This window comes from Hyperolius riggenbachi, chromosome 1, assembly GCF_040937935.1.
Source record: "Hyperolius riggenbachi isolate aHypRig1 chromosome 1, aHypRig1.pri, whole genome shotgun sequence".
NCBI classification, from domain to species: Eukaryota; Metazoa; Chordata; class Amphibia; order Anura; family Hyperoliidae; genus Hyperolius; species Hyperolius riggenbachi.
The window spans coordinates 103,608,482-103,622,308 of NC_090646.1; the positions used below are offsets into that span (position 1 = coordinate 103,608,482).

Below are 13,827 nucleotides of genomic sequence, written 5' to 3' on the forward strand. Positions count from 1 at the left end.
ATTTTCACATACGTTTTCAACACTCGATTCGTTTACCGAACGAATCGAAGGTTTAAACGAAGGCAAAAACGAACCGTGTATTCCCAGCATTAGTCGTGGAGAGGGCTGTTATCTGACTTTTATTATCTCAACTGTTCCTGGACTATTTACTTTTCCTCTGCTAGAGGAGAGATCATTACTTCACAGACTGCTCTGAAAGACTCATTTTGAATGCTGAGTGTTGTGTAATCTGCACATATTATAGAATGATGCAATGTTAGAAAAAACACTATATACCTGAAAATAAAAGTATGAGAATATTTTCTTTGCTGCTAATCTTCTAGTAATTATTCATAGTACACAACCAATTCACTATATCATATTTTTTTTTCCGCTTCAGTGTCTCTTTAAGCATTTGGCAATGTTGTTGACCTAAGTGCTGTATATGTATAGATACTCTATTTATCACCTATTTTTGCCATTTCTATCAGCTAAAGATATTCAGATAAGCATTACTACATTTTTTAGTATTGGATTCAGTCTAGGCAAGCAGCCTGATACACAGTTGAAACATATAAGCTTCACTGGCTTCAGTTAGGCATGTGTTCATTTTCTATTACCTTGATGTCACCTGCTGGAAATATAGTGTCCCCAACACATCCAATTGATCAAACTTAAAGAGACCATGTAACAAAAAAAGTGCCCCTGGGGGGTACTTACCTCGGGAGAGGGAAGTCTCTGGATCCTATAGAAGCTTCCGCCGTCCTCCTCCATCTTGCTGGGCCCCTCCGAAACCACAGCCGATATTTTGTCAGGCTGTGGCACAGGCTCAGTAGCGCCTGCAACATTTACCTTCCCCTGCTCCAGTGCAGGCGCAGCCGCAGCTCTCGCCTCGAGATAATGTGGAAATAGCCAATCCTAGTCGGGTACACTCTACTGCACAGGTGACTTGCGCCCCGAGCCGAGAGCCGCTACTGCGCCTGCACTAGAGATGGGGAAGGTAAATATTTACATGCTCGCTGTTCAGAGAGACACAGCGAGACCACCATGGGATGAAGGGAGGATGGGGAAGGCTTGATAGGATCCAGAGGCTTCCCCCTCCTGAGTTAAGTACCCCCAGGGGCACTTTTTTTGTTAAGAGTTTTTTTTGAGGTGGATAAAGTTTTTGAAAGTCTTTCAATTGATTGTAACTTTAAAAAACATCTGACCAATGTATCACACAAAATTGTTCAACATTTTCAATTATAAGAAAAAATGATTGAAACATTTGCTTGTCTATAAATGAAGACATTTACAATCTATCCTCCACCATTCAATTTTTTGAAAAATATATCATTGTTTTCCATCATGCCTGGCCAAAAAAGTATAATGAAAAAATCCAGTATTCTGTGCTTGATTCACATGCCTACATTGAATCCTGAACAACAAGACAGGATTACACGTATTTAGGGAGCCTCTTCAAATTATTGAGAGTTTCTTTAAATGGAGATCTTCAACCTAATACCTCTTGCGACTGCTCCGAAAGCTTTGTGTCAAGTCCCTGAATACTGTGCGACAAAGTGCATCTTCAGTGGTTCAATACATGCACCTTTCTACCTGTCTAGACTTTGAGAGTATTAAAGCTGCTCGATAATTTACCCATGATGCAGCACTCCTTCCTCCAATAGAACTTCCTTCACTGAACTTAAGTTATTCTGAAGATTCCAATATATCTATGGAGGGTAACAAAACTATACGTCTTTACACAATCATCTCCTTTGTTATTATTCCAAATGTGTTGCATTGTCCATTCAGGACAGTGTTGGGTGGCTGAAATTGTCTTTCAAAAGATGTTCTCCTAAGTCAGCAGAGTTTATCCCACTCCAAGCAGTCGTTGTTCTCTCATACATCACTTCCTTTGGAGGAATAGGAGCTGCTCCAAAATTACTCACAAATACAGGATGGCACGTTCTTCTCTATAATGTTTTGCACTGCAAAACAAAGGGTTTATACTTTGAGTAAAGATAATTTACAAGTGTTTTACCCTCCGTAGTGGTATGATTATTTCCCGATTTTAGGGCTTATAAGCCGCGCAATTTTTAGCATGCTTTCAGACCCTAAAATCCAGAAATAATCATACTGCACAGAGATCTGCAGCAGCACAGAATTTAATCACCATCCTGGGATCCAACGCTGGAATTCTCCCTCCATCCTCTGGGTGGCACTGTAATCCTGCAGTGAGATTGCCGTCTGTCGCCATGATAAGAAATGGCAATCTCACAGAGGGATGCAGAGCCTCCAAGGCCAGGAAGGAGAATGTCTACTGACATCTGGATCCCGGGAGAGGTGAGTTGAAATGCTCGCTGCATTCCGCAATTTGCATAGAACTCTCAGCGACTACCATGAGCCAAGGGTTACCACCAAGGAGGTTAAATAAGTAAAGGGATATCTGCAGTGATAGATAGTAGAAAAACAAATGCCGCTAACTCTTGATTGTGAGCTTTCCATGCATGATGGTAGACCAAAGGAATTACTCATAGGCATGCTGCTGCTGCTCTGTAGATTCCAAAACAGTGAACCTTAAAGAAACCCTGTAATAAAAAACAATCCCTCTGGAGGATACATACGTCGGTAGGGGGAAGCCTACGGATCCTAAGGAGGCTTCCCCTGTCCTCCTCCATGCCTCCGTTAGCCTGCCCAGGTCTCCTGAAGTGCGGCAATGTAAATGTTTAACTCTCCAGGATCCAGCGCAGGCATACTAGAGACTTTTCATTCGGATAAGGCGGAAATAGCCGAACTCGACCTATCTGCTTTACTGCGTAGACACGAGTCCTTTTGTGCCTGTGCAGTAGAGAGGATACAATCGGGTTCGGCTATTTCCACCTTACCCAAAGGAAGAGCCGCTAGTGCACCTGCGCTGGATCCCGGATAGGTAAATAAATCAAGCCTTGTCAGGCTTATCGGGGGAGAATTGCGGGAGGCTTTGGGGGAGCCAGCTCTGGACTGCCTGAAGCTACAGTGATGGGGGAAGCCTCATTGGGACCCTGAGGCTTCCTACTCCTGAAGTAAGTACCCCCCAGGGGACTTTTTTATATTACACTGTCTCTTTAACCTATTTGGCAGGAAAGACGCTTCCCATTTATTGTATTTCAACTGTGTACTTAGCTGTTTGTCTGGAGTTAAATTTCTCTAATCATTACAGATTATTAAATTACATTTTAGTTTATATTACGGTATGTAACATAACAATTATTAATCCACCTGAAAATTAGATGTAAAACTGTGTATATTTTGTCTGCACATGTATGAACTTTGTATGCATCTTTTGTTTAACGACTCCTCCTTTATTTCCAGCTCGTCCCTACCAAAAAATGCATAGGAGATAAGACCCGAGTCAGGAGGAATTATCGTGGAATACGAAACGGTTTGGTAAGTAATAGGCCCAGGCAAATCGAGGGGCCTGTTATGCCAAACCAGTTAATATTCCATGATAATTCCCCTGTTGCAGGCTAGTCCTGTTTCTTAATTAACCCTCAGAGATAATAGAAATAGATGTTTCTCTAATGTTAAGAGATCAGTGGAATTATCATGGAATATTAAACCGGTTTACATTTTTGTGGTAGAATTCATTTGTTTGTTTCATTTACTGCAGGATATGTTTTATTACCAGAGCCATTTTTTGTACAGATAGTGATTTTTGATAGTCAGCAAAAAGTGGGACATCCCTGGGTGGCCGTTACATAGATCCCCTGATAACTCTTCCAACAAACATGGTGTGTCCTGCTAGATATATGCCAAGACCTCAATTTGCAAAATGAAAGAAAAATTGTCTAAAAGTCTCTCCAACATTAACTTAGCCTAATTCGGATCCTCCTTTTGTGAATAAAATGGGGAGTTGAGTTTAGATAGTTTACACAGCAAATCTAGCTGCAAACAGCTTCAACAGTTTATGATGATTTATTCCTGTGATACAATGAGAGCGGCCATGTTCTGTTTGTCACATTACTCACAGGTAAGCTGCTGTGCATCTCCAGCCCTCAGCCTGTGAAAACTTCACTCCCCTCTCCTCCTCCCTCCTCCCCTGTGCCTCTGAAATCTCTGGCTAGTAACCTCCGCTCCTGCCCAGACTGAGCTCCCATAAGCCCTGGCTACTAAGGCTCAGAGTGCCAATGCTCTCTGGAGAAGTTGTGGGTGAAGCTTGTTAAGTTTATAGGGAATTAGGGCTCTTTCACATCTAGAACGCATGCAGGAGTGTGCAGGAACGTTCTCATGCACGCGTTATATGCCCTGCGGCGTGTTGTCGGGATGTAGCGGTGCAATCAGTGGTGGTAGTAATTAATTCGACCCAACGGGAAAACACCGGTTCCCGACGATTAAAAGTTCCCGGGTGCGTAGAACTGCAATGCACCAAAACGCAGCGTCGGGTGTGAAAGGTAAAATGAAAGTCTATGGACTTTCATTTTACCTTGGTTAGCGCAAAGTTTCGACTTTGCGTTAAACCGCAGAAAATGGGCTCTGGTGTGAAAGAGCCCTTAGAATATTAAAACAAAACAAAAAAAAGTACTTGGCTTGAGGAATGCCCTGTAAACGAATGAAAGGAACACAATTATGCAATGAGCAAAAGTTTATCTCGGATCCACTTTAAAGGACAACTGAAGTGATAGGACTATGGAGGCTGCCATATTTATTTCCTTTTAAGCAATACCAGTTGCCTGGCTGTCCTGCTCATCCTCAGGCTGTAATACTTTTAAACTTAGACCCTGAACAAGCATGCAGCAGATCAGATCTGACAAGATTAACTGCATGCTTGTTTCTTGTGTGATTAAGACATCACTGCAGCCAAATAGATCAGCAGGGCTGGCAGGCAACTGGTATTGTAAATATGGCAGCCTCCATATATCTCTCACTACAGTTGTCCTTTAGGTGAAAGAAAATGACCCCACTACTGATAGTTTTTTGAGGCTGGATTTTTTTTTTAAAGAGAACCCGATGTGGGATTTAATTATGTTAGTGGGGCACAGAGGCTGGTTGTGCACACTAACACCAGCCTCCGTTGCCCCATGGTGTGCCTCCAGGACCCCCCTGCGGGAGGGAAGGGACGCGGGTAGAGTCGATACAGAGGAGGCGGGGGAGCGGCGCTAACAGACAGCGCATAGGTAAATATTGTGCTGACGACATGCTGTGTGTCGCTAGCACTGCAGGGGGTATAGCGGCATGCAGGGGGGTCCTGGAGGCACACCATGGGGCAACGGAGGCTGGTGTTAGTGTGCACAACCAGCCTCTGTGCCCCACTAACATAATTAAATCCCACTTCCGGTTCTCTTTAATATGTCTAAATGAATATAATTTGATAGGTATTATAGGCCACTGGCCTAGTGGACAAAATATTAGTGTACTATACCAGTTTACAACAAGTAGAACTATGGGCAAAAATATAAAAATTATTCAGGACATCTTTCACCACTAAGTAAACAGTAACAGTGCTAAACATTCTTTTATGCACTCATACAATGTTATATAAAAACCTCCACCCACAAAATGAATGGCTAAAAAACTCCAGAAAAGAAAATTAATACTGAGACATGGAAGTGTAACGATTGTGGAACTTTCTCCGTGATCAGCGCACAACGCGTGCGCTGATACGGCAGAAATCCTCCACAAGCGTATAATTGCAGGAACCCAGCAAAAGGTGCTATGCACCCGTAGAGGGAAATTGCTGTCGGCAGATGGCGCTGAGGAGTGCAGAGGAACCAATCCTCTGTACCTCCACAAGTGCCAGACAGGAATTGTACGAAGCGCAGAACGCAATCGCAAGAGAAGCTATTGTGAATGAGAACGAGCAAAGGGACAGGTTGTATGTGTGTGTGCCAATCTAGTCGCCACCCCGCGACAGCGCACACACAACAGCAGTTACGAAACAGAAACGCAACCGCAAGAAAGGCGATTGCCAAAAGTGACACAAGGCAGATCAGAACAGAATACGAGGATAGAAAAGGCACAGCAAATCGTACAATGAGGAGATACGGAAAATAACAAACGCTAACTGAACGCGAACACCGCACTCATTCGCAACAGTGCACGCGTTCATGCGCGGTCTCCATGTGATAAGCACAATAGAGACAAGCACGCCTAACTAACCATCGACAGACAAACATGTAACAGAGGACGCGAGCGCTTGCTTAACGGTTACCTCACCGAGCCTCCAGCAAGCGTTCGTAGCAGACAAGACAGACACACGAAAACATGAATAAGCGAACGATAGGATCCACAGCACTAGCAAAAGTGGCTAGCGCGATCCAGGAAGACAGAACAGAAGGATCCACAGTACTAGCGCAGGATGCTAGTGCGATCCAGGTACAGAGTAGCAGAACAGAAGGATCCACAGCACTAGCGCAGGATGCTAGTGCGATCCAGGGAGACAGAACAGAAGGATCCACAGCACTAGCGCAGGATGCTAGTGTGATCCAGGTACAGAGTAGCAGAACAGAAGGGTCCACAGCACTAGCGCAGGATGCTAGTGCGATCCAGGGAGGCAGAACAGAAGGATCCACAGCACTAGCGAAAAGAGGCTAGCGCGATCCAAGGAGACAGATCAGAAGAGATAGCTGGTAGCAACCGCTGCACCAGCTATACTCCAAGAACAGAGATCAGAACAATTTCCTGTTGACCACCGCTGGGACAGGACAATCGCAACAGAACAAACAAAACAGATAAGCAATCCTAACTGCACTAAGGAAACCTGCCTAGTGCAGTTTCCAGGAATTACTCTAAGCTGATCTTCAAACAGAGAGTAAGGCTGACACTCCTCCAGGAGTGTTTCACAGGAAGGAATCCTTGTGACCAGCCAAGCATTGTGGGAAACACATAGTACTTATAGTACACGCCTCCAATGAATGTGGCCAGGCAATTTGCATGACAACGCATGCAAATTCCTCAGCAAGCACAAGCTGCAAAACTGACAGAAGCTCTCCTTTCCAGAGTCCTGCAGCATGCAAACCTAAACAATGGTCAAAAAGCTGCCTGCCTGCACAGGCAGCTGAGCAGAACATTACAGGAAGAATCTAGCTTCTAATATAACATATTTTAAAGTGAACACCTTAAGCCAGAAAAAAAATGAGTTTTACTCACCTGGGCCTTCTACCAGCCCCCTGCAGCAGTCCTGTGCCCTCGCAGCCACTCACTAATCCTCTGGTCCCCCGCTGCCAGCTAGTTTCGTTTTTGCCGACAGGCCCGTCAGGACTGGCCACGTGTAGCTTTTTCCGCATTCCCGACTGTAATTAGCGCTATTGCGGGCCGCAACGCATACAAAAATACGCATTCCCGCATTACGAACGCATAGATATGAGTATTTTTGTACGCGTTGCGGCCCGCAATACCGCTGATTACAGTCGGGAATGCGGAAAAAGCTACACGTGGCCAGTCCTGACGGGCCTGTTGGCAAAAACGAAACTAGCTGGCAGCGGGGGACCAGAGGAGTAGTGAGTGGCTGCGAGGGCACAGGACTGCTGCAGGGGGCTGGTAGAAGGCCCAGGTGAGTAAAACTCATTTTTTTTTCTGGCTTAAGTGTCCCTTTAAGATAGACGCTGAATAACAAACCACTGTTGAAAATCTGAATGTAAACTTGATGTAACATTAGTTAAGCTACACATCAACTCTGTGTATTATGTAAAAAATAAAACATATAAATACAATTGAAGAACTACAATCTACATGAAATATATCAATATAAAATATTCACAGAAACAAATACTTAACCATTATCTCTCTAATAACACTATTCAAAAAGAAACACAGCGCCTCTGCAAAACACTATGAAGATAATAATGCAAAATATATAGCTACAGAAATATTATCTGACAAAAACATTTCTACACATTTATTCAGAGTTGTATCTATAGTAACCCTGAAGTGAGAAATATGAAGGGAGTTATCTGTGTCCTAAAAATGCTTCTTTCTTGGCTGTTGTGTTGATCTTCTGCTTTTAATACTATCTGAGTCATTGAGGCGGATTTATAAAATAAGGAGAAGGTGCCATTTTCAGTTGTATCCACTTTTATATTTTTATATTTCTTCTCACCATATTTACAGACGTGTGGTGTGAAGTGTTTTTGGTCAATACATTGGTTTGCAAAAGAGGGTGTCAGGGTTTAGCTAGCTTTCCTGTGGCCCCAGTTGCTGGGTTTCCTCTCTTTAGTTTAGTCTCTCCGTCCCACTTGTCCTGCATCCACTGATGTATGTTTTGTCTGCTGCCAAAGTCCCTCAAACTCGCTCTGGACTCACTCTTGGTTTTCTGACACCCCTTACTCTTACCATCCAGACCCCCCTTTCCAGAATCTGTATGAATCAAAACCATTTCCGGGTACAACTCCATTGTATTTGGCGAAATAAATAATTCTGATTCTGACCTGCTATTTCCCTGCCAGTGTAAACATATTTATTAAAATTCCACCTGTAAAAGCATCCTGGTTTACTGTTGTAGCGAAAAAGCCTCTAAAGTTACAAAAGACCAGTATCCCAATTTGAAGACTGATATCTTAGCCCTGTTTGTCACTAAAAGCTTTGCTACACAGCAGTACAACAAGAACCTTTTTGTATATACTTACCCGTCAATCAAACTTATGTCTAGTACACACCATGCAATTTTCTGTTAGATTTTTCTGTTAGATTTTCTGTAATTAGATTATTTTCTGTAAAGTACTGGTAGAGACTTGTCATTATCTCTGGTGCATTGTCTTCTGGTTATCTCCTGCTGAGTAGAACAATGCCTAATTGCTCGGCAGATAGATGGTTAGATAATTTCCAACATGTTGGAAATTATCTATCTGGCAGGTAAATCTAACAGAAAATCTTACAGAAAATTGTATGGTGTGTACTAGGCATAACAGCTAGTACTTTAAAGGACATCTGTGTTGGGGGTGGGATTACATAAATTTACCTGGGGCTTCTTCCACTCTGTCAGGTCCTCGCTGCAGTTCCAATGCCTTCCACGGTGCCGCTATCCCCTCTGAAACATCTCCGACCACAGCTGTGGTCACAGGTACTGTGAAAGCGTGGGGGTGTCCACCCGCCTTTCTCGTAGCCGGGAGCATTCTGCACTTGTGCAGTTCACAAAGACTTAAACTGTGCAAGCACAGAGTGCTACTGGCCATGGGATGGAAAGAGAGCGCATGCACAGTTGCCATGACCACAGCTGTAATCAGAGATCATTTGGAGGGGACAGTGGCACCCTTGAAGGATTCAGAACTACAACAAGGGACCTGATGGACTGCTAGGAGCTGTAAGTAAATCTAATCTCTCCCAACCCCTCTTTCACCTTGAGTATCCTTTAAAGTAACACCAACTGTTCGTAAGGAAAAAAATTATATTTTCCTGATTAAAAAAAATATACAATCAGAAAATCATGCACCCGTTTTCTAGTACATATTTCAATATCAAAATCACCCTATCAGCTGTGTTTTAAATTCATTGTGACACCTACACATAAACACCACATGTGAATCAATGAGCTGCTTCTAGACAATCTACTCTGTCAAGAAAAACCTGCAACACCATAGATGCTGAATGAAGTAACATTGAAACTACAGGCTACCTTGTCAAATGAATAAACACACTAGGACACATTTCTTCAATAAAATGTCCTGGACATCAAAGGCAGTGCACTCATTATATTACTTCAATATCCGTCAGGTACTAACCTTTGCAGTGGCATCTGATTCCATATTAATCAAAATGGCAGCTAATAAATCTCCAAGAGAAACATTATCAGTTGCTGACAAGAACCTACGTAGTAGCTTTTCACATTACCTCCTGAAGCATCCCAAGAAGAAACATCTAATAATGTATATATTGTATACAATACCCAGGAAAGCGCACAAAACTGGTGTTTATTCTGAAACTGTGTAATTTGACGGTATTGTGGTACAACTCCCATTTAAAAAAGTTATGAGGCAGTGTAAAATGTAAAAAAACAGAAATTATTATTATTATTGATTTACAAAGCGCCAATATAGTTTATGGCGCTGTACACAGTAAGAAACGAACATGGGGTACATAATAATACAGACAGTGGTACACACCAATATACAAAATACAGAATTGGTACAAAATACAGAATTGGTACAAAATACAGAATTGGTAATTACATTGGCAAAAGAAACATGATGAATAAAATGTATATTCCAAGACACAAAAGGGTGTGACTTCCCTGCCTTTGTGAGCTTACAATCTTAAGGGAATTAATGATTTACAATCTTCAAACCCTTATATTTAATTTAAAATAGCACAAAAAACACATCCAATGTTGAAAAAAATAAAGAAAATTATTATGTGGTGAAAATTGAATGAGCAAGCAATGCAATAAATTTGAGAATAATATTCCACACAGTAAAATTTGCAAAGCATTTGATTGTTTTACCATCTACAGGACATGATGTCATCAAACACCTTTGCGAATTCAGAGGAATGTCCATACACAAAAAATATGTCATTTTCAGGCCTTCACCTTCAGGCACTCATGTGACAATGCCTTAAAAACAACCACAAGGGGAAGGACTATGTTATCAGTGCATAGTTCAACAGCCAGAACTTGCACTTCTGATGACGTACCCTCACAGGACTACTATCATGAATATTGTAAAATATTGTAAAATGTAAATTACATACAGCTAAGAAGTACATTGCTCCCATAGTAAGGGCTGGTTCAGACGGACGTTTGGAGGCATCGCGTTCATTGGCGTCGCGGTGGCAATGCGTTCGGGCTTTTAGCAGCGAACGCTTTCAGCAGCGTTCGCGTTACGTTCGGATGCGGTCGCGTTTTTTATTCCACTAGGGGGACATTATCTGTCGCGGTTAACCTCCCCTGGAAGCAACATGTAGCTTCCAGGGGCTCCTTGAACGCCAGTGAAAATGGGGACCCGAACGCCGCGTTCGTGTAAACGCGCGTAAAAGCTTGGTACAAACGCTCCCATTCACTTGTATGGGAGCGTTTAACGCCAAGCCCCGAACGCTGGCAGTAAACGCTCCACAAGCGTCCGTCTGAACCAGCCCTTAAATGAGCTATAAATTACTTTTCTCCAATGCTCCTCATGGGGGATTCTCAGGGTTTTCTTTATTTCAAAAGCACTCACTGAAAGGCAGTTGCTCAGTTCAACTGCCAAATATACAGTATATGTTCTGCCATGATCAAGTACTTTCCATTGGTCAGTTTTTGCTCTGTTTTCCACAAACCTAATCAAAGTACCCCCCCCCCCCCCCTCCTCCCAAAGTTGTTCCAGTAAGTTTACTTTTTCATTTGTTTCATAAATTAACCTCACATTTTCAGACAAGCAGAGATCAGTAGAAAACAACACATTTTACGCATGACAGATGTCTAACCATAAAAACCAGTAGTCCAGTACTGTGGGCTTCTAGCTTTCTGCTGAAGGCCCTGAAATGGTTTAAACCTGATCATTTATAAAAAATGGCTTTGTACATTTATAAGACAGTATACTTCCACTCCCACATTCAGTCATCGGTAGTTTTTTTGTTTTTCCTCAAGGTACCCACATAATAATGGTGTGTGCTGTTCACAGGATGTGATGGTGGTAGGAGAGCCAACATTGATGGGAGGCGAATTTGGAGACGAAGATGAAAGGCTTATCACTAGACTAGAAAACACACAATATGATGCCGCTAATGGTATGGATGATGAGGAAGACTTCAACAACTCGCCCGCACTAGGAAACAACAGCCCCTGGAACAGCAAACCTGTAAACCAAGAGACCAAATCAGAGAACCCAGCACAACAAGCTGCCCAATAGGCTACTCAACCCCTCAAGAACTTAAACGCCACAGGACAAGAAGTTACAAATCACAGCATTTGGTTTTCTTTTCGATAATTATATCAGAGCATAATTATTTCCAACGAGAACTTTCTACAGAGATGCTTATTTCTTAATAACCTTTCATCCACTATTTTTAATCAATAATTGTGCAATGACAATATTTTGTCAATGGATTCTTTGCTGTTTGTGATATGTTGCTGCAAAGCCACGAGTTAAAGGAAACACAAGGTGAATATGAAACTGATGAGATAAACAATTGTATCTATCCTCCTTATCCTAAAAAATACCTTTTCAGATATCCCACAGTTTTATTTTATTTTTAAATCTACTTTTTAAGTTTTACTGGTTCATTATCTCCGCTCAATGACACATGCATTGAAGTATGCCAGAACTAAAATCTATGAACTGTTGACCTTTTTTATATCTTTCCCGCAATTAGAAGCCATTTTATGCCAGGAAAGTGATTTATGGCTGTAATTCCTTATCAGTGAGGGTTATGCTATAATCCAATATGGTCCCGACCTGCACAGAAACTCTCACTTGCATACTTGATTTTTAATTCTTTTAGGCTGAGAAAGAAAAAAAGGAACCCAATATAGTTATTTTTGTGTGCTTGGCACTGTACATACACATGTCTATCTCATCATGTCACATGTCACCTCGTGTATCCTTTAAGAAAAAAGGGAAGGATCATTTTTAAAATAGTAAAAAAAAAATACAAAAAAAAAATAATAATACAAAACTCACAGCTTTTGCACAAATGGTTTTGTGGCTCTGCTAGGAACCATAGGATATCACTGACACTTTTGTGGTTCAGCCTTATGAATGGGAATTAAGATGTGGTTAGTAAGTCGTAAATTCAAAATGCAGATCTACAGAAGAGGGAGGAATTAGAAATTTCCAGTAACATAGACAAAAAAACAGTCCACCTCCTACACAATGTTTATTATTGATGTCATCATTAAATAATAGATAAATATATTGCTTATAAATACCTGCTCTTTTTTTTTTTTAAGTTGATCTAAACGCAGAACTTCCTCTCTGCCCTAATTGATTAGCCGCCCTAATTGATTAGCCACAGCATGATAACCTTTATGGGAAAAAAAATCTTTATTAGAATTTATGGAGATCCTAAAAAAACTAAGGTTTTAACTTGGATTAACTTTCCAGAACCACACAAAGGGTAAAGCCTCGGTGTTTATGTATAAGGGTGGGGGGGTTGCAGGTTCTGCAGGCAGAGCTTCTCTGCAGCAGTCTTTTCACAGCTACTGATAAGACAGATCTGGCTATAAAAACAAAGAAACTCAGAGCAGTGGAATTTTTTTTCAGCAACTATGTGAAATAAAGACTTTTCACTGAGTGCTGTACAAGAGTTTAGGTCCACTTTAAATATGAACAGTTGGTTGAATGAGTGCTCCTGGCCACTGCTTCTTGCTCTTGAGGTGCTGTGTCACAGCCTACTGATCTAGCAATAATTACCCTCTGATGAATCGGTGGGGGAGCATATTCCAGATCTTTAAACAGACACTGACTGCTAATTCAGATTTTAAAAATCCCATATTTATCATCAATATTTTTATATTTTCTGAGAATTTTAGCTTTGGAAAGAGTGAATGGGGAATAAAACAAATGTCAATGTTGTATTTCCATCTAAGTTACTGTTAAATGATTGTTCCATCATTTCCTGTCTCATGAACCTTTCTGAATATGGGCAGGTAGTCAAGGAAAGTTACTGAATGGGGAAAAGACAGAACTCAAAATATTTTTTTTCTTAGAACAACAGATAAGGGGTGAAACAAGTATTATAATTTATTGTTGTGTTTTTATTGTTGCCTCCATTTATAAGAATCCCCTGCCTTGTATACATCCCAGTGACTAGTGTCAGAAAGCAGGAAGTAATGGGAGATCTTCACAAAATGACCAAGCAATAAAAACCTACCAATGCTATCCAAGAGTTAAAAAAAATAGTAAAAAAACAAACGAACAAACAAACAAAAAAGTTTTGGATGCTCACGAGCAGTCAAACAACTTTTTTCCTCATTTGATT

The 13,827-nt window shown here is 41.5% G+C and overlaps 1 protein-coding gene across 4 annotated transcripts in view; it reads left to right on the forward strand.

Annotated features, from left to right (window-relative positions):
- Window positions 1-12,085, forward strand: part of LDB2 (LIM domain binding 2) — a 476,127-nt gene extending 464,042 nt beyond the window's left edge. For 2 of the 4 annotated variants that reach the window (XM_068277713.1, XM_068277721.1), the window contains exons 8-9: window positions 3,313-3,387; window positions 11,529-12,085. In XM_068277713.1, the coding sequence (XP_068133814.1) occupies window positions 3,313-3,387; window positions 11,529-11,756 (303 nt within the window). In that variant the 3' untranslated portion in view covers window positions 11,757-12,085. Of the gene's footprint in view, window positions 1-3,312; window positions 3,388-11,494 lie in introns of all 4 variants that reach the window. The other 2 variants (XM_068277732.1, XM_068277743.1) reach the window with 2 other exon arrangements.
- The last annotated feature ends 1,742 nt before the right edge of the window (window positions 12,086-13,827 follow it).